At 58.0% G+C, this 21,080-nt stretch overlaps 1 protein-coding gene and 1 long non-coding RNA gene across 4 annotated transcripts; one reads left to right on the forward strand and one right to left on the reverse strand.

The window, feature by feature from the left end:
• Positions 1-2,781: 2,781 nt before the first annotated feature.
• On the forward strand, positions 2,782-7,468 carry FAM240C. Of its 3 annotated transcripts, XR_006602505.1 has the most exons (4): positions 2,792-2,899; positions 3,451-3,633; positions 5,350-5,498; positions 7,202-7,468. It is a non-coding gene; the product is annotated as a family with sequence similarity 240 member C (long non-coding RNA). The 3 variants fall into 3 exon arrangements; XR_001178082.2 differs by lacking the exon at positions 3,451-3,633 and having other exon boundaries at positions 2,782-2,899; XR_006602504.1 differs by lacking the exons at positions 2,792-2,899; positions 3,451-3,633 and having other exon boundaries at positions 5,323-5,498.
• Positions 7,469-15,147: 7,679 nt separating this feature from the next.
• Positions 15,148-18,968, reverse strand: RTP5 (receptor transporter protein 5 (putative)). Its single transcript, XM_004743817.3, has 2 exons — positions 18,741-18,968; positions 15,148-16,926 (listed from the first exon to the last, which is right to left on the reverse strand). The coding sequence occupies exons 1-2, from the start codon at positions 18,890-18,892 to the stop codon at positions 15,459-15,461; spliced, it is 1,620 nt and encodes a 539-aa protein (XP_004743874.1). The 5' UTR covers positions 18,893-18,968; the 3' UTR covers positions 15,148-15,458.
• Positions 18,969-21,080: the final 2,112 nt, after the last annotated feature.

Raw genomic sequence — 21,080 nt, forward strand, 5'->3', positions numbered from 1 at the left:
TCCCCACCCCCACCCCCAACACCCATGGTTTGTGAGCTGCCTGGCGTCTGTGCATCCATCTGTCCTCTCCTGGCCATCCTGGCCCAGCACAGCAAGAGGGGACTGGCTCAGAGCTCCTGATCATCTCCAGGCAGGGGTTTTGTCTCCTTCTGGAACCCAAGTCCCCCACAGTTCCTACGGGCTCCCAGAGCTCCCCGTGCCTGTTGTGCCTGGCCCTCCTGCAGCTGGCTGCCTCGGTGACTTGAAGTTAATTACTAGCCAACACTTAAAATCTGGATATGGCCCCTGAACAATCCAGACGTGGGGCTTCCATTGAGAAAGCGTCTTCATAGCATCAGTGAGCCTGGGCTGACGGCCAGCTGCCCTTCCTGCTTGACTGGGTCTCTGTTTGCCACAGACTTCACCACTCCCAACACTGAGCTGTCACAAAGGAAGGTTGCACGCAGCCCCTCCCCCTGCCTCATGTGTCCCTTCCCCATCCTCCTCGTTCTGCCGCTGAGATCCCCCTTGTCTTTCACCCACTGCAGACGCCGCGTCCTCTGTGGGGCCTTCTGGGATGTCTCTCCACACCCTGGGATCCCACAGCATTGGGGTTCACTTCTGTGGGAGGATGCGTACCTCTGTGCCCTCATGCACTCAATGACCAGTGACAGCTGCAGTCTGGACACCGCTCTGGTGGACATGGCAGCAAACCCCTGCCCCCGAGAGTAGCCCTCCAGTGGGAAAGCAGGGTAGATCCTGGGGGACAGGTGGCTGTTTCAAATAGCAAGGCCACAAAGGACCTCATGCCTGCCCAGAGTCAGGACATCCTGAGCATAAATGCCGGACATCGGTCCTTTGAGAAACCACAGGCTTCATCCAAAAATGGCACCCAGAAGGGGACAGCCCCCCAGGGATGGCCAGGCACCACACCCCACACTGGGGCCCACACTTGGCAGTCTGCCCTGACCACACCCTACTTCTTCCCAGATGGGTGTCCCACGGACGCTAGCTTTTCCTCGAGAGTCTTGTGTTTTATGTACTTTCCTGCATTTGCAGATTGGCCAAGGAAGGGCTGGCAGGCACCAGGCTGGCAGGCTGAGTGCTGGGAGCTGAGAAGCTACAGCCTCTGGGTCATGCGCCCCCAAAGACCAGAGTCACAGGCAGGCTGCCGAACCCTGAGGACTCTGCCCGGGCGTCCACGGAGCATGGAGCATGGCTGCTGAGCCCTGGGGAAGAAGGGGAGTCTGGGCCACAACTGTTGGGTCTGTACAGGCCTCCCTGAAGCTGGGAGGCTGGTGAGGGTCCCAGGACCCTCTCTCCACACGGGGGCGTCTACGCAGCCATAACAGACACCAGGGCTGGGTTCCCTGGTTTTAGGGGAGGGCTCTGGCAAGCCACAGGTACTGTTTCCTGGTCTTCTACCACCATCTGTTGGCAGAGGTGGAATTCTGGACACGGGAGGAGACTTCGCATCCTTGCCCAGGGGACACACAGCAACTATAGAGCCCACGGCTCCACGAGCTGCTGCATCACTGCACCCACCAACCACAGACCCACAGACACATGAGAACATTTGGGGAGAGGACCTTTCTCCCAACAAAGCACTTCTTTGCGTGGCTGGCTGACAGGTCTCAAGTATCTCCCAGCTTAACCAGGGCAACAGTCCGCACTGGCCAGCCCCTCGCGGCTACAGGGGGTTCTGCTCACGCATCTGGCACCCGGCTCTCACCACAATGCCGCTGTCACCTTGCTGTCCTGTGACCTCCTGTCTCTTCCCTTCTCCATCTGCAAGTGGATTCAACCTTCCTTTTCTGTAAAAGCTCTCTGCGTGTTGTGGACACTTGTTTCCCTGACATCGTGTTGTGAGGTTTTTCAAAACACATCCCTGGCCAACCATCTCTGCTCACTGACTCCCTACAACTGAAAACCCTCATGTTGTTTTAACTTGACCACCTTGTCTGATTCGGGGGTTTTGCAGGAAAAGTCTATTCAGAGTGTCACAGATCCAACCTCCAGGTCCCCCTGAGTCGTGCCCTGGGCTTGGGAAGATCAGAGGAGAAACCCAGAAAGTTAAAGCCCCTGCCTATGGCAGACTGTGTCTCAAATGCCTCCCATGGCTCTGGTTTTCCTATTAGACAAATAATTCCTGCTCAACTCAAACACCTCATGACCTGCTGAGGAAAGGAACGCACCCCTGGTGACCCTGTCACAGTGATGGAAGCAGGACCCACACACACTGTGGAGACCTCAGAGGTCCTGCCTTGTATGTATAAAAGAAAGGGGTCTCTTTCTTGAGTTTGCTTGAGTTGGAGATGGGCACTTTGGTGTTGCTGGTGGGCAGGCTGGCCGCCCCTCATCCACCAGCCAGCGCCAGGCAGAGCAACCCGAAACACCCCTGGTGCCATGTTGGGTATGTCCGGTTGTTGCTCTAAAGTGACCTGCCGTGTACTGGCTGCAAAGATCTCTCTTCCCAAGGCACAGGCCTGGGACCCAGCGTGATGCTCAGCCAGGCCACATGCTCGGGTAGCAGTCAAGCCCGGGGACCACCCTCTGCTCAGCCTCCAGCTCCCTGTCCACCTACTGGGCTCCCTGGGAGCAGCATCTCAGCAGAAGAAATCTGTTGGCCACCATAACACCAGCCAGCAGGCAGCGAGCTCAGCGGACTCCACAGTCCTGGACTGAGGGCCGAGGCTTGCGCGTCTGCCAGTAACTGTGTTCCAGGAGCCAAATTATGTCTCCAGGGCCTGCAGCCAAATGGGAGGCCGCTTGTCCTTCCTGGCAACTGGACTGGCGCCAGGTGCCACATCACGAAGGCCATATAAGAGTGAGCGAGCTCCGGAGAGACGCTCAGAGGACGCCCACCCCGGGGGAGACACCCTTAGGACACCCAGAGATTTGGCTGGGGAATCCCTGAAACGTAAGCTCTGTCCTGTTTGCCAGAGGACACTAACCTTGTGGGAGATGGGCTGAGGGTTGGGGGCCCCATCAATGAGAAAAACAGAGGGGAGCTGGGGCTCACACAAGAACTGGAGACTTTCCAGGCATATTTCTGGGGCGACACCCCAGGTGCAGACGCGGCTGGGTGTACGGTGCTCTCGCGTCTGGCTCTGGGCCCTGCTGGAGTGCTCCCTCTGCCCACTTTCTGGTTTTCCCTTTGTCTGTGGGCTGGTTGTCTCCACCGCAGAAGGGTTTGTAGGTCGAGCCTCCGGGGAACCCACCGAGGAGAGCAGTCAGGTCTCAGCCTCAAAGCCTTGACTTGCCACACAGGAAGTCAATGCCAGCCCCTGGTTTCTCTGAGGACTTCCACCCAGACCCCTGAGGAAAACCAAAGTTCCCTGTGGGCCGCGGGGGGTGCATGCGGTCTCTGGCCGTGTGTCCAGCTCTCAACCAGCCAACACGCGCACTCCTTCACCCACTGGCACACTGACTTTGTGCTGGTGGACATGGCTAATGGCAGCCCCTTTGCAGGAAACTGCCACATTGGCTCCACGTGCCCTCACAGGGGACCTGGGAGCCAGAGCCCGAGAGGATCCGTCGTAAGGGACATATTAGGCAACCTGCCCAGACCCTTCCCTCTCCAATAGTGGAACTGAACTTTTTAGCGTGTTCTGGCCCTTTCGACTCCCCAGCCAGCAGTATTTCAGATTAAGGGTAAGTGACCATCGGGAAGCTGAGTGAAGGTGACCCCAGGGGCAGTGCTGGTGACAGGGTTGGCCCAAAATCAGTCCATATGCTCCACAGCCCAGAACTAAGTCTGCCAGGCGACCAGTGCTGGTGGGCTTGTCGGCCACCAGTCAGCTCAGCACAGATGGGCCACGGTTCCACGGCCATGGCTCCACAGCCACTTTTCTCAGAGACTGGAGTACTTTGAGGGCTGAGCAAGACGCAGGAGACACAGACCCAGAAGCTGGTCTCCTGGGGACCCCTGCACTTCTCCTGGGACCCTGCCCTCCCTTCAAAGCTTGCATCTGCTCGCAGAGCCCCCCGCCCCTCCTCCCACCGCCCCTGCCCTCCTTCTCCCAGCACGCCTTCCTTACAGGAGTGAGCATCGCCTCGCATCCCCATCAAGATGGGCTTCCTCTTCTCCTTTGTCTGACTCCGTCCATGTGTTTGTCCAGCGCCATCTGACGGGAAGTAATTTGGCTAGAAAAGCTCTACATTCCTGGCTGGGTCTGACCCTCCCTCGGGCATCTCTGTTGAGTCTTACACGCGTGAAACAGGATGAAACCGAGAGCCCCGTGATGTGGCAGACGCCACTGTTCTCGCAGTCAGATGTCTGGGGCGGCATCGGCTGTGCTGGGACCCTGGGGCCAGGCCAGCCCCAGAGGCAGGCAGGCCCTGAATGCTGCTGGCAGGCATGCCCGCAAGTTATCCCCCTGACAGATTCATTGCGGGGGGTCCCCACAGGGGTGTCTGAGAACCCCTGAGAGCCCAGTGAGCCTATGGGGCCGTGTCCTGGCTCTGGGATCCTAGTAAGTCCCAAGACAGAACCCTCCAGAAGACCCTTGGGGTGTGAGAATGCCATGTGGGGGCAGCGGGCGTCCGAGCTCAGCAGCGTGTCACACAGCCTGCAGCTAGAAGTTTAACTACTGATTCACTGCAGGCCAGACTATATGCCACCCTCTCCTTCTGGTGTCCTTAGTTTTTGCCAAAAGGAAGATCTCTGTACTTACTTCTAACCTACACTATTCAGTGCTATTTCTCTGCATGACCAGCAATGGTTTGTGGGGCTTCTCTTGGGGCCTCGAGTCCCAGGAGGGGAGCTCAGACCTCTGTCAGTCACCAACGGGGCTACAGCACAATTCTGGGGCTCTGCTGCCAAGACCCTGGAGGCCTCCACTCGCCCCACTTATCCACACTGCTCCCGCGTCCCCCCTTCCCTGGCGCACAGCAGACAACCACCGCTATCCCCAGACCATGCCAAAGGAGCCTGTGTGGAAAACAGATGTGCACCAGCTGGATTCTGCCATGGCTGTTTCAGAGCCTTCCTCTGCATGGCCTCAGCACCCAGCTCAGTCCCCCTGCATTCCAGACAATACCCACCCTGGCTGGAGCCCTGAGGCCACTCTCCCAAAACCACAAACAAAACTAGACCCTTTCTTAAGTTTGGAGAAGCCCAAAGGTCCCAAACGGCGTTTGCTATCAGCTGCAGCTTGCATTCGTGCGGAAACCATTCAGAAGGCAGCGGGGCAGAGCGTCTGCTGCCCACAGCCGTGTGCTCCTGAGCCTGCCTTCCTGACACCCCGGCCCCAGGGTGCTCCCAGAAACATAGGGGGGCATCCAGTGTGTAGGGCTGAGCCAGCGCCCCAGTTGTTAACATGCTGGTTCCCTGCGATGTCCAACCACGCGGCACAAATGCTTTTTCAGAGAATGAGTGACAGCCACGCTCTGAAGCACCCAGGAAGGGTAGCTTTCGATGCCGGTGTGATAAAGATGTTTTGGGAGGAAAAAATCAAGCTGCACACAAGACAACTTCAGAGCGAGGCCATGAGGACCCGCAGGAGTGCCCTGGACAGGTAAGCTCGCCGAGCAGCAAGGCTTGGGCTCCACGAACGGGAGCCCCCACAGGGGGCCACCCCCCCCCCACAACTGGGGCCATAGCCACCTGGCCACCAGTGCTGCCCCCAGGCCAGCTGTCACAGCGGGAGGGGTCACTGGTGTCACTGCAGGAAGAACTGGAACTGCAAAACCACACCCACAACAACAGGGACTGCAACTACCACCAGGTCTGCAGGTGCGAGAGACAGCACCCCACCCATCCACCCCCACCCAGCACCACCTCCCTCCATCCACCACCCCTCCATCCCTCACCCGATCCCTCCATCCCAGCCCCATTCTCCTATCCCACACCCACCCCCATCGCTCACCCCATTCCACATTTCCCTACCCCCCCACTCCTGAAGGTCTTGTGGGAAGTTGTCAGAGAAACTGTGTCTGGTTAGGCTGGTTTTCTGACAGGCACTCCCTGAGGGCAGGATAAGTTCATCATACTCCTTCCCACACATTAGCAGATCCAAAGCCCCCTTTCATCCCTGGGATGGAGGCCAGGGGCCTGTGGGTGCTGAAGAGGGTCTCCCGGGTGACCGTGAGCAGACTGAGGAGTGCCTGGTCTCAGGGACAGCTAAGAGGGCAGATTAGCACATAATTTGCACCTAGACAAGGGCTCAAATGGGCAGATATTCCAAAGTGGTCACAGCTTTCATCCCCAAATAGCACCAGCAGCTGCTATCCGGAGCCCAGTTGGAAAGAGGGTACCTGGCAGCCGCGATGGGACCGGACTTGGTGCTGACCTTACCAGAGTCCTGGTTGCTGGCCGGGCCACCCACCCTGTCATCCAGGACATCTCCCCTGTTAGGCGCGGTATGGGAAGCCATGGTGCCATCCCCCTAACCTCTCAGGGTGGGGGGTCCCAGCACAGAGCCCAAACGTAGGAAGAGGGGACCTCCACTACAGCCCCCTGCTCCCCGCTGTAGTCCCCACATCCTCATCCTTGTCCTACACATGCCATCGGGCCCTGGAAACTTCTGGGTCTTCTGCCCACGGTACAGGCCCCAGGGATGGGCTCTGGGGCAGACGGCGAGAGTGTGGTCAGCGATGGCCGAGTTAGTCACCAAGGGTCTGGGCCGCTCAAGGACTGTGGAGGGTGACATTCTGCAGGGACATATGGCTGCTAATGAGGGCACAGACCACAGCCAGAAGGACTGTGCCCCGTCCCCCAGACAGTGGCAGCTCCTCACAGCACCCACAGGCCCCCAGAAGCCAGGGGCTCGGTGAAGGGGGCAAGGGGCCTTCCCATGTGGGGATGGCCAGGCCATTCCCACCCGGGTCACCCCTGTGCATCCTGTTGTGGTCACTTTCCCAGGCAGGGACGCCAGGCAGGCGGGCAGCACAGGGAAAGGAGAGCACTCCAGCAGGGGTGCCAGTGAAGGAGTTCAGTTCTCCGGGCCTCAGACGTTTCCAGAAGCTGCTTCCTAGGCAAAGCACTTCCCCTCTTCAGGCTAGAGACCCGAGTGATGTCCTCCATGTGGCCCCCTGGACGGGACTGGCCAAGCCCTGGGAGACTGGCTGCAGGGCTCTCTGGGACCCCACAAGGTCACAGCCGCTGGCAGCCTGGGGGCTGCTGGGCTGTGTTAGAACATGTGCTCAGGTGCCGACAGAGGCCTGGCTGCCACCCGGCCCTAAAACAGTGACTCACAGGCTGAAATTATCACTGTCCCAGGCTCCGCGGCGAGTGGGCTCGGATGCTGGAGGGGAGGAACAAGGCGCTGCAGGGCCCCCCCGGAGGTGGCCACCCAGCCTTCCCTGCTGGGCACTGAGCCCTTTCCCACGCAGGACACCGCTGCCACCTGAGGCCTGCAGACTTGCCCTGCCCGGGGTCCAAAGGCACCCGAGGCTCAGTGCAGAGGTTCGGAGCAGAACAACCACCAGGACCAGAGCCGCTGAGAAGCTCATTGGGCACATGCCCAATAAAACCTAAGATACTGAATTACATGTTTCCTGCAAAATTTCATTCCTATCGTTAAGTCTTCCCCACATTAGAAGATTTCCATGATGTTGCTGACCTGGGACAAACCCCGGAGGAAGTTGGAGCCTGAGGGGGACAAGTCGGTGCCCCCATCTTCTCCGGCCTGCTACTTAAACACGTCTGTCCTCCCTCTGATCAAAATATGCACGTTAATCCCCACCCTGGGATACCGTCCGATACGACATGGTGTAAAGCTTCTTGCTTTTCCGAATCCCCTTAAACACATCATTCCTGACCCAGAACATCTCAGGAACTTACAGATCCTTATTTTCTCAGTTGGAATGTATGTAATTCCGAGGTCCACGAAGGCCCTTACTACCAGGATCTAGGGCTTTACTGCTCTCAGTCCTATCCCTCTGGGGCCCCCACAGTGGCTGTGACCATCCTGGAGGGGCAGGAGGGCCAAGCACACAGCAGAGGCCAGGCTGCCTGAGGACCTGGGCCACATCAACTGATGGGGACCCGGACTGCAGCCAGCACAGTCCCGACAGCCGCATTCCAACTGCGTGCACCTGCTGTCACCACTGCGTCCCATCCTCAGTGACTTAGGACCCAGGGTGGGAGATGGGATCCAGCCAGTGTCATGTCTCCAGATGTAACTACCTATTGGGTTTGGGTTTTGTTGTGATTCCCCAACCAAGCTGGCAAGCAGAGGGGGGATAAGCACAGCTTTGCCAGTCATGAGACACTGCCCAGAGAAAACACATCAACCAATAGCTAAGGTGCATTCAGACACCTTGTAGGGCATTTCCAGAGGGCAGAAAGATAGGTCCAACCCTGCACAAAGCGTGGATGTCTGGTTCTCCAAATCAACACGTGGAGAGAATCCTGTGAATGTCCCTTGCGACACCAGCCCATGAATACATGTTCCTCCTGTGGCCCCTAGGCTGTCTGACATCACTCGTGACTCAGATTCCACTGATGAACACACCGGGGGATGTGGCCATTAATAGCCCCAAGTAGTTCCTGGGCAGAGGTCACTCCCTGGCACCTGCAACACCGCAGGCTGCCGGAAGGTAACTCTGTTTAGTGGTATACTCAGAACACTGTGGCACAGAACACTAACCAGCAGAGCTGTCCAGTTAGACTGGGGCGGGCAGACGAGTGTGTTCACAAAGCTGCCCATGCCGCCAGGCTCTGAGGAATTTTCTAGAACAGTCATGCCCTCCTTGCTTTCTGTCGGTGGTTGGAGCCCATGTCTCTCCAGTTACCCACTGCCTTCCGATGCCGGGGCATGGACCAGGCACATCTGTGCTCTCTCCACCACTAAGTGACCCCCAGACAAAGCCAAGCCAGGCTCCCAGGCAAGAGACATCAGGTGAGGAAGAGGTTAGGAACGGGCAGGGGGTGGGGGGCTGTGGGTCCCATGGCGCTGCCTGGACCCAGGGACTGGGCCCAGAGCTCACCCAGCTCCACACCTGGGCCACCGTGTGCCGGCCACTCCAAGGGCTCCCACCCAGTGCTACTACACACAACCGTTGGGTGCCAAGTGCACAGGGGAGAGGTGCCTTGACCCCGCAGGGCACTGACGGGCACCCTCTTTCCTGCTCTCTGAAGCCGTCCCACCCAGGTCTACAGCTCGTTCTGAAGAGCCCGACCCGCTGGGCTGCTCACACCGGCCACAGCCTCGGAAGGCATCCCATACCCTGCACCCGATTGTGCCAGACTCACTATAGGCAATGGAACCAAGCAGCCCTGCGTGTGGGACAGACTCAGGGAGCATAGCCACAGTCTGCATGTCCCCACGCGCCTCTGACGGACCAGAAGCCAGATGATCCCTTCCTTCCTCACCGGCTACTGGTTTGTCCTCGAGCCGCTCTCATCCTTTAAACCTAGAAACACAGCCATTCACTCGAGAGGCTCCAGGGATTCAAAATAAAGCTGGGACTGTCCCCTCCCACCAAGGACCAGCAACAGGGCCTCGGTCCACAGCCCTCCATACCCCAGTGCGAAGTATCCCCTGGGCTCCCCCGATCCCAACTGATGGACCATCTCACCGGGGGCTGACCCCCAATCACCCCATCCCCTCACCAGGGGCTGACAACCCCCCCATTGTCCCCCTCTCCTTCATGGGCAGCACCCCTGCATGAGGCTGAGGGCCCCTTCCCTGGGAACAGTTTGGTCCTAGTGTTCATAGACAACCATATCAGTAACTATATACAATGTAAAGGGAGAAAACAAATATAAGACGGAGACTGTCAGACGAACAGCAAACCTGACGATATATAAAACAAGAAGACATAGATGGGCACCTGGGTGGCTCGGTCGGTTGATGAGTGACCCTCAAACTCTTAATTTCGGCTCGGGTGGTGATAGCAGGGTTGTGGGGTCGAGCCTGACATCCAGCTCTGCCTCTGGTATGGGGTCTGCCTCAGATTCTTCCCCCCTTCCCCATAGGCCCCTCCCCACTGAGCTGTCTCTCTCTAAAACAAATGAATTTTTTTTAAAAAAGAAGAAAGTTAAAAAAGAAACATAAGGACACAGGTTAAATGTTCGAAGGAGAGCCCTGCAGAACCTAGCATAAGGAAGCTTCCGTGGAATGCTGTCAGGCTAAGTGGTCTCACCAGAGGAACAGAGGGCAAAGAGACAGTCTTTCAGGAAAACATAAAAAATCCTAACTACTTATAAACCTGATAACAGAGTCTCAAAATATATAAAGAAAAATGAGCAGAACTAAAAGGAAAAGACAGAGCCAGGGCCTGTCCTATGACTGTGGCCACTGGTGCGCGGCGAACATTCCCCCTCCATCCAGACAGGGCACCAGGAGGCACAGCTTCACCCTCCTGACAGATCAGGGGCTCAGCAAGGATCCTCACAGAGCAGTTCACGGCCCCTGTGAGGGACACACCATCCTGCTGCCCTAGGGCAGACTCACGGATTCAGGGCCTGCAGTCAGCACACCTGTGGTCACCCATCCCCACCTCTGATACCCACAGACCAGCTGGGACCTTGTCCACAAACAGGCCACATAGCCACGGCCCAGAGAAAATGTGGCCCAGCCACGGCCCCTCACACCTGTGCTGGTCCTAGTGGCTCCTGGCTCCAGCCACCAGTCCTGCAGCCTGTCCTGCCCTCAGCCTCTCAGGAAGACCTGACTGTGGCCTCAGGCTGGGTTGCCGGCCCACCTGGACCCCGAATGGGGACAGCAGCCTGCCTGGGCTCCATAATGGGCCCTGCTGTCTGGCTGGGATCTTATGGCCAAGCTCCAGCCAGCCACTCTTTGCAGGGGGAAGGCCAACTTTGGGAAACCTGGCACAGGGCAGCACCCACTCCCCCACACATCAGGAAGGAATGAAGCCCCACTTGTCGGCTGCATCACTCACGGCCTCCCCTACTGCTGCCACCCCAGTGCCTCTGGCCTGGGCTAACAGTCTCAGCATTCTGAGTGGGCTCCTGGCAGGCTCTTCAGGAGGGTATCGGGGCATCAAGGGGCTGGTGCTCCACCCCACACTTCCCCGCACCCTGAGCCACTGGGAACATCAGGATTGGGAGGATAAGAGAGCTTGGTGCACCGCAGAGGGGGCTTTGTCTCTGCTTTCCTCTTTTTCAATAATAAGTGTGTGTCACTTTCATGATGTTCTTCTTGTATTTAAAAGAAGGACGACGCCATCTTTCTATCCTTGCCCTGAAGCCAAGCCCAGTCCTGCAGGCCCTGGGTGATCACCCGGGAAAGTCAAAAATCCAGGCAGGCTCAGGTGGCGGGATGGCTGAGCAGGCGCAGCAGGGGACTCGGCTGTTCCAGACTTACGTTCAGTGAAGAATTATTCTGACATTGAAAGGACACACAAAGTCCCATTTCGTCATGATCTGAGGATAATAGTGCTACAGGAAGGTGTAGAGTAGAAACTCTAGGCAGATACACAACAGACACCCCAGTGACATCCAGAAGCAGAGGGCAGACACAGTTCCCGAACCCTCCACTTCCAGGAGGGTTTGAACTCTTCATGCGACTCTTCTAATAAAAATAGGGGGAACGGTTCAGACCAGGAGCTATACTAAGTGTGTGTTTCCTTTGAGTGCCCCAGGAGCTCTACCTGGAGGCAAGCCCACCCTGTCTTGGGTGCTTGGGGTCTTGCCCCTCCCTGGCCAGAAAAGGGCTTAAAGATCTGCCTGCCCACAAACTCACCCAGCCCTTTTGGGATTATAATGGTAGAATTCTAGAATTTGCTGGGAAGCAACATCAGCCTACACTTGCTGATGAGAACAGCTGGACCATACGGTAGATGTGTTTTCTAATCTAAGTCAACAAATTGTCCTCTGACCTTTCAACTCAGAGAAAACATAAAAGAAGAGTATTTCAGGTGGGGCAACTCAAAATCAGGAACCCAGCTGTTGCCGTGTACAGAGTGAGGTCCCAGCTGCCTGCTGCCGGCTTAGGCGAGGGCATGTGGGACTTGCAGGATCCAGCCACGTGATGGGACGTGCTCTGAGCACTGTGTCCAGGCGTGGGACATGACTGTTCTAGGTCCCCGGCTAATCAGAGTCTGTTTGGTGGAGCCCCCTCCCCCCTGCCCTGCAGGTGATCTCCTTGAAGTCCTCCCTCAACACACAGGCCCTTGCTTCTTCCTCCCAGCTTGAGAAGTTCATATCACCGTGCCCACTGCCCAGGGTGCAGGAAGTGTGATTCATTCCTTCACTAGAACATTTAGCAAAAATCAGGAAACTGTTCACACTTTGAGGCCCCAACTTTGGCTGAACTAACAATAATTGATTTAAAATGTGATTGCCTTTGGTTCTCTTTAAAATATTGTATACATTCTGTGTCTCCATTACCAACTGAGTTCCAAAAATAGTTACTGCTACATCATACTGAATTAGGCCCAACCTGATCATTCAGGCTGTACTAGAAACAGGTGTGGAATCAGGTGCAGACTCAAGTATAGGTTCAGGTGAGGGCTCCAGTGTGGGCTCAGGTGTGGACTCAGGTGTGGGCTCAGGTGTGGACTCAGGTGTGGGTTAAGGTGTGGACTCAGGTGAGGGCTCCAGAGTGGGTTCAGGTGTAGAGTCAAGTGTGGGCTCAGATGTGGGCTCAGGTGTGGACTCGGGTGTGGACTCAGGTGAGGGCTCCAGAGTAGGTTCAGGTGTAGACTCAAGTGTGGGCTCAGATATGGGCTCAGGTGTGGACTCAGGTGTGGGCTCAGGTGTGGGTTCAGGTGTGGACTCAGATGTAGGCTGTCCTAGATTTGAGTCCCAGGCTTGCCCTTGGCATTTTAACTGATGTCTGTAAGCCTGAGGTCTCCCGTGGTTATGAAGGTAGACGTGGCACTCAAAATACCTGATCTGTTTACATATCAGTCTGCCACCCAGTAAGTGCGTCTACTGCATTCGCTCTTGGTTTTATTAATGAAACTTAATTCTTTATTTAAAAGATTTTATTTACTTCATAGAGAGCATGTGCAGGCGCATGAGTGCAGGGAGGGGCAGAGGAAGAGGGAAAATCCCAAGCAGACGCCCCACTGAACAGCGAGCCAACACCGGCTTCAATCCCACGATCAAATCCGCTTAATCAACCCAATCACCCAGGCGCCCTGATGAAACTTAATTCTTCATGAATTAATTCTTAATGACTTAATGAAATTTAACTACTCATAAAGACTAATGTTAACGATGCTGATGGCGAATGGAGTTTGCTGGATTTTTTTTTTTTTTTAAGATTTTATTTATTTATTTGACAGGCAGAGAGGCAGGCAGAGAGAGAGGAGGAGGAAGCAGGCTCCCCGCTAAGCAGAGAGCCCGATGCGGGGCTCAATCCCAGGACTCAGGACTCAGGACTCTGGGATCATGACTTGAGCCGAAGGCAGAGGCTTTAACCCACTGAGCCACCCAGGCGCCCCTGGAATTTGCTGGATTTTAATAAAACTGAGGAAACTGAAACAGTTAAAACAGCTGCAATAGATCCCGCATCTCTGGGCGGCGCTGCCAGCCAGCGACCACACGGGGGCGCCGCAGGACAGCACGGGCGGCCAGGACAGGAGCAGGAGCCCGGGGTCTGGCAGAGGGGGCTGGGGCTGGAGGAAGGAGGGGAGGGTCGAGGGGAGGGTCGAGGGGAGGGTCGAGGGGAGGGATGGGATCTGGAGGAGGGGACGGGGCTGGAGGAGAGGATGGGGGCTGTGGCTGGAGAAGGGGTTGGGGCAGCGGGGACCAAGGGCTGGAGGAGGGAGAGGGGGCTGGAGGGGAAAGGGGGCTGAAGGAGGGGGGAGGGGCGGGGGCTGGAGGAAGGGTCCAGGAGCTGGAGAAGCGGGGCGGAGAGACCAGGCAGTCTCACATGTCCTTACTCCTACCGGAGCTGACTGGCATGGGTCCCTCAAACAAAAGACACCAGGCGGGACTAGCCCCCTCCCCAGGGCGGCCTTGGTGGGCAGGGTCCCTGATCTGCAGAAAGTGAGCCAGAGGGGGCCCTCTGTGGGGAGGGGCAGGGCCTCTGAGGAGCCCCTCTCAGGTTCTGGGTGAGGGTCAGGAAGGTGTCCACCCGCAGGCCCAAAGGGGTGCTCCTCAGGATGGGTGAGGTCTGTCCTGTCCTGGGACCCCTGCGACTGCGGACAGATTGTCTCAGGAGAAAGTCCAGCTGCAGTGCCCACGGTGGCCACAGTTCCCCCCCAAACAGCCATTTCCAGCAGGGACCGCTGTGTGGGGACCAGACAAAGCCAGGCCATGTGGGACCTTCCTAATCAGACACACCTCTACGCAGCCACCCAATTCAGTCTTCACCCCAAGTGTGGACAGGACACCCATGGTGGGAAGATGCTACCTGCTCGAGGACAGAGGGTTCTCACCTGGTGTAAACAGGACCCTGAAGGTAGGTGGTGGGTCCTGGCCTTACAGTGAGAGTCCCACCTGGTGTAGACAGGGACATGGAGAGTCTGGATTTAGGTCTTCCCTGCCTCCCCCAGCAGGATCCAGGTCAGGCTCAGGGCAGCTGGACAGAGAGCCTTGGACAGAGGTCTCCATACACTCACCCCTCCCCACAAGGCAAGGCTTCCCCAGACCCTCTTGCCTGACCCTGGGGTCCCTCCAGACCCGGCCCCACCTACCTGGGGTGCTGGGGGCCAGGTCAGGCATAGGGGAAGAGAGTGTGGCGACCTGACATTGTTGTGCCCACTGACCCACCTCGCTGGAAGCCATGCAGCCCAACCCCCACCCTGTGGAAGTGGGCTCTCTGGCCTTTGAAGGTGGAAATCCAGAGTGACTGATGGACAGGAGGGCTCTGACTTCTGGCATGGACAGCCCTTCTCAAACCGCACCAGTGCTGGAGGGGTCCAGGGTCCCTAGGGCTGGCAGGGCTGTGTCTCGTCCCCTGCCCTCTGGGTGGGATATGTCTTCTTGGCCACAGTTCAGGGAACAGCTTCGGGAAAGATGCATGCTGGGTGGTCACCAGCCCAGGCTCACGGGGGGCTTTAATCATTCCCCAGGGTGCACCCAGGAAAATCCCATGGATGCCCACAGGAACACTGCTGAAGGGGAGGCTGGCCTGGATGTCCTGTCCCGTCACCCCTGGCCAGGAATCCAGAAGCTGTCAGGGGAAGAAGTGCATGTGACCCACTCCCCTCAGGGGCCGACAGGGGACAGTGATGTGCCCAGCACGCCCTCCCACCTAAAAACCTTCTCCTGGCGGCCAGCTTCCTCACAGCACAGGCACACTGTTGTTTTTCTCCTTTTAACTTTTATTTTATTGGACCATAACACTCACACAGACACACGCTTGGACCCCAGGTGGGCAGCTTGGCAGATAATCACAGTGTGGACGTCCATGAAGCCACGACTCCCATCAGGAGACTAGACACACAAAAGCAGGGGTGCAGGAAAAGGCTGTGGGCCCAGGCTCCGCTCGGGGAGGGCGGATAGGGATGGGTTGGGGGCCCTGGGGTTGCGGGCAGGGGCAGAGGATCCCGCTGCTCTGCGGCTGAGGGGGAAGGGGAGACCCCGGCAGGCAGCATCAGGTTTGCGGTGGCCATCAGGGGCTGAACTTGTACAGGTACATGATCCAGAGGACACAGACAGTCATGGACACCCAGATCCACACTTCTTCATAGGGGTCGAAACGCGGCGCGCAGCACTCGTCATCCCAGCAGAAGTCCTCTTCCCAGCCGGGATCGGAGCCGGACCCGCTGAGCCTGGCCCTTGGCTGCATCATCTTCTTGTCATAGCCATGCATGGCCAGGCCACTGCTCCGGCGGCCACGGGCGATGGAGCCAGGGCCCTTGTGTCTTATGAGGTTGAAGACGGAGAAGGGGATGCTGATGGAGCCCTCGCTGATGGTGACAGGTCTACGGGCATGGGTGCCTGGGAGAGGATCCTGGCCCGCAGGGACAGGGCCGTCACCACCACCCTCCTCCTTGCCTTGGGGAGTATTGGCAGGAGCATCCTTGCCTTTGTCTTCATCCGTAAAGATGAAGGGGAAGGTGACGCAGCCGTCAATGCCAGGGATGGAGTTGTCTCTGATGAGGTCTGCCAGAGACGAGGGGAAGGTGACAGAGCCCTCTCCATCATCCGTGAGGCCAATGATATAGGACACCGGTGGGGGGTCATTTCCAGCAGCACTGGGGACGGAGCCCAGGCCCTTCTCAGGGTCGATTGGGCTGGAGATGGAGCCCTGGCCTTTGAAGATGAAGCCTTTCAGCTGGAAAGGCTTGATGCTGCTGATAAGGAGGCCTCTGCCATGGAAGATGGGGCATTTGATATTCACCAGGAGGCCTCTGCGCTTGGGCATGGCCATGGACCTGGTGGGCAAGTAGATGGAGCCCTTGGCGATGATAAGTGGTGCGTGGGGGTCGGCCGCTGGGGGGTAGCCCGAGCTGGGGCCGACGTTCCCCTGGTCCCTATGCACATGCACAAGGGAGAAGGGGACGGTGACGATGTCATCATCTTGGCTGAAGAAGTTGCTGCTCTCAGAAATCGGGTTCCTGATGAAGTCGGACACCGACAGCGGGATGGTGATGGAGTTGGGGGTGTAGCCCCTGGCACGGTCGACCACGGGCCCGCTGCCAAGGGTGAGCAGCTGCTTGCCGGCAGCAGGGGTGGCCACATCATCCTCTCCGTACAAGGTGTACCTGCCCTTGATGGTGGGGGTGCTCCCGACCTCAGGCCCCCAGGCTGGATCTGGAGGCTTCTGGAAGAAGCAGACGCCCAGATCGCAGGCCTCGCAGCGCTCCCCAAAGCAGATCTCGGGGCACTGGTCGGAGCTGAGGCTCTCCCCATAGCACTTCTGCAGGATGACCGGGACCAGCTTGTTGAGAAAGAGCCGCACGTTCAGAAGGCTCACCTGGCAATCACCCCCAGTGCCCGGTGGGCAGAGCCGGCACTGCTGGCCCCAGATGCGCATCTTCACCAGCCCCAGGCGGCTGTCCTCGTCCAAGCACGCCTGGAAGAGGATGTGCACGTGGGCTGAGGACCAGCCCCACTGGCAGCGGCCACACTGGAGCCTGGGGGTGGGGAGGACAGAGGCAGCCATGAGCAGACTAGCAGGGACGGCCCTTTCCCCTGGCCAGCTTGGGGGCTGGCCCAGCAGGAGCTCCTTCACCCGAGACCCCTCCCACAGGTGCACGACCCTCGCCTGCAGCATGTCATCAGGAAAGCTGAAAAGTAAATCCCTTTCTATGAGTTTCATACCAAAAGCCGGCTGGATGGCAAAGACTGGCCTGACCCCTGTGGGAGGTCACTCCCCTGCTGCTGCCTCGTGCTGCCCTTTTGTGTTGTGGCTCGGGCTTCACTGCCCTGCGGACAAACAGTCCTGTGGGTCCTGTGAGGGGGGCAGAAGGTGTCTCCATGCTGAGCAGAGAAATGAGGGGAGGCCCTGGAGGAAGAGCCCCACCCCCACGGAGAAAAGGTGAGCTAGCATAGGCAGGGGAATCTCGGGACACTGAAGGTCGGGGAGAGCCAGGAGGGCTGGGGGCTCCCAGGACGATGGCAAGCGAGCCCCTTGGGCAGGTCTGCTCTGGCTCCAAACCTATGAGCAAGACTGCCATGCACCCTGGGGCTGAAGAAGGCACCAGTCTGGGGTCTCTGTGGTCATATGCCCCAGGGCCAGGAGGTGGGCCCCTTCTCCAAGACCCTTAGGTCACGGATGAGCAACCACATGCACACCGGAAGCCCGCCCAGCATCTCGCAGGCAGTGCCATCCCATGGAACTTTCTGTGACGGAGAGGGCAGGCTCCATCTGCACGCGCCCAGCCTGCAGCCCACAGCCACAGGTGGGGCTGGGCTCGGCGAGCGCCCTGGGGAGCTGAACTTTCAGCTTCATTTCAGTGTAACCGAAGGCCACCTGTGCCCAGCCGCTGCCGTGTTGCAGAACGTGGCACGGTCCCTTGTGCCCCACCCAAACTGCTCCCTGGTCTTTCTGTAGGAAAGCTGAAAGGCGAGGGAATGGTGTTTGTGACCCTCCTCTACCACCGAAGGCAGCTCCGGCTTGGCTGTGGGAAAAGGTGCTTCTCAGACGGGGGCGGGGGGGGCTGCTGATTCTCCTAATACCCGGGGAACCCAGCCTCCCATTGGACACCCCACCCCAGGGGTTTCAGACACCAGGAGTTGTGGCATCTGTGTCAAAATGTGGCTGCCCGGGGTCCCCACAGTGACCTGTCCATGAGGCTCCATCCCCCCACTGGCCCCCCTCCCTGCCTGGAGGGCCAGGGATGCCTGGCTGGGTGGGGTCCCTGTAGGCCTGGCCCGTCCCCACTGTTGTCACCATGACAGTGAGGAACAGGTCTCACCCAAGGACCCCCACAACACTGGGGCTCTCAGCCAGGCCCCTGCCTGGCCCGCAACCTAGTCCAGACACAGCTCCCCCTCTCTGGGCCTGTGCCCCTTTGGGCACGACTCAGCACCCCCTCCTCAGGCCCCTCTGCAGGCTGGGCTTGAGCACAGGCACCTGCCCCTACCCGGCTCTGGCTGGCTCTGCTGCCATGGAAACCAGAAGATGCTGCCTCAAGCAAACAAGGCTCTCACGCCAGGGTGGCCAAGTCACACCCCAGCATCTGCCCCGCCCCCACTTCCCCAGGGCCCCCACTGGGGTGGCCAGCACTGAGGGACTGAACAGAGGTGGCTCCCAGCCCCCCACGTCCCCAGCCCACCTACCTGCTGGGGGCCAAGAGCTGGCTGGGTGTATGACCCCTCCTGGACCATGAGGGCTGGTCGGCGGCAGCCCAGCCTCCAGACTCAAGGCCGACCGAGCTGGGGGTTAAGCAGCATCAGCCCTTCCCCTCCCAGTGACCCATCAAGGCCCCTGCCCACCGCCGCGCACCTGGAAAGCCCCCTCAGCCGGTACTGGAAACCACCGCCCTCCACGTGCCCGGATGCCAGGTTCTCCTCAGGAACCAGCTCCCAGGTGTCCTGGGGTTTCCTCTTGGCCATCAGCTGGGCCAGGGTGCTGGCCCACACGTCCACCCCGTCCATGCTGGCACCGGGCTCCGCAGTGCGGACTGACAGCTGCGCCAGCCCCAGCTCCTAGGAAGCCCGGGATCCTGCATCCCGCACCCTCACCAGCCAATCGCGGCCTTGACAACCATCCAGTCTCCATGGCAACAGGGTTCGTCTCCAAGACATGAGAAACAGGCCTTTCCTTCTTATCCCCTTGAATATTTTTTATTACGCAAGCAATATATTTTCATTTTAGGAAAAATGAGAAACAAATAGATATATCCAAAGGAAAATATGCAATAGAAAATAAATCTGCACAAAATCGTCACGGTGGGCTGATGTCCGTACATGGCCCAGGTACATACACACACGTACACCAGTATGTCTTCTCCTCAAGCAAGAAGTCACCCTGAACGTGTGCTGGTGCGCCCTGGCCTCTTCGGCCCACGACCTGTCATGGACAGTGCTGCCCACTCATCTGCGTGCAAATGTCTCCGTCCATCCAGCCGCCTCGGTCCCCGACTGCTCGGTGCTCCTTCGCCATCAGAAACGAGGCCAGGAGGACATGCACTGAGTGTGTATCCTTGCAAATTCTCCTATGGGTTTTTTTTTTTTCAAACTTTATATTGGCCAGAAACATAGAACGTTTGCATAAACAATGGCTAAAACATAATGCAGAGTGTCACGGTTTTGTAAAGACTAGTTGTACACCTGAAGGGCAGCCCCCCACCTACTCCGTAGGCTCCTCCCCTGCAGAGGCCCCTCCAGCCTGGCCAGGACCCCTTCCAGATCCACGACTGGAGATGTTCCCCTTCACCACCTTGGGCTTTATGTAAATGGAATCGTGCAGGACATATTTTGTGTGTGTGGGTCTGGGTCCCCGCCCTCCCCTGGCTCACAGAAGCATCACAGCGACCACCCCCCTCTTGTGCACGCAGCCACGCTGCCGTGTGCCCCACATGAGGCTTGTGGCACCCGCTGGAAAACCGTCCTCAGGCCTCAGGCTTCCACCCCTCCCAGGACCTGGGCTCCCTGGGTCTTTCCTCCTGCCCACCCCCCGGGCCCTGTCCCTGTTCCCATGCCTCCTGCTGGGGTCACAATTTCATCTTTCCATTCCCACCCCTCTAGGTCTGCGAATGCTGCTTTTTTGGTGGCCCCAGAAGCTCCAGAGTGGGACGTGAGCCCACTCCTCCCAAGGGTAGAGCAAACACCTCACCCCTGTGGCTCCCTAAACCTCTCGCTCACCCTTTGTGCCTCCATGACAGCCTCTCTGACCTGTGTGCAGAGCGATTCTTCTCCTCTCTCAACGGCTGACGAATTCTCTGCTCATCTTTGTCCCGTCCGCAGCTGATCCTGGCAAGTGAGTGGATGGCCCTTTCACATTTTGCATTTCCGAAACTTCTTGGCTGTCTCAGCTATGCGCCATCTGTCTGCCTTGCAGCAAAGTGAGATCACGGGGTAGGAGAGGAAATGATTGGGATGTGCTCCTGGGAAGGCTCCATCCTGCAGGACCAGCTGGCTGGGAAAACCCCCGCCCCTGCACTCTCCCCCACGTCTGTTCGTTGATGCAGACATGATGTCTGGCACTCCTGCAGCCCCCTTGGACCATGAAGTGAACTTGCAGTTAGAAGCTACATGCGGAAGAAGCAGAAAGTCAAGACTTTGCAACCTTGATGACAGCTGGAATCCCTGTACTTCTTCAGGATCACCTACTTCCAGATTTGTTGTTCAAGAGAGAGGTAAATACCCAGATCCTGCTCTCATGGTAAGTAAGACCTCGTGCTCTGGGTTTTCTGGCTGGTCTAGGGCCATTGTGTATAGGCAAGCAAGCATGTGGACCTGGTCACGTGGGTAGCAGTGGTCCCAGAAGATAGCTGGAGCATGGTCTGCAGAGGTCCCCACAGGGCTTTTCCTCTCCACCTGGCCTCTCTGGACCCTGCACAATCTGCTGGGTGTGGGAGCCTGTGCTCCACCCCATGTTCCACCCCATACTCCAGGCCCATCTGCACGGCCCACCCCACAGCCTTCTCTGCTCCAGAAACCACAACCTGCCTCTGAGTTTAGGGAAGTCTTGGTATCAGGACTGACCACCATCCAAAAATAAGCTTTGATTCAGGAACTTCCTTATACCTTTCCCAGAAGATCGCTCGAAAGGCATAGGGGACAGACCCCAGGGAAGCCAGCCTCCATGTGCCTCTTCCCATATGCCCATTTATCTGTCCCC

The sequence above is a fragment of the Mustela putorius genome, unplaced genomic scaffold (assembly GCF_011764305.1).
Source record: "Mustela putorius furo isolate JIRA1106 unplaced genomic scaffold, ASM1176430v1.1 tig00003869_pilon_pilon_pilon, whole genome shotgun sequence".
Taxonomy (NCBI): domain Eukaryota; kingdom Metazoa; phylum Chordata; class Mammalia; order Carnivora; family Mustelidae; genus Mustela; species Mustela putorius.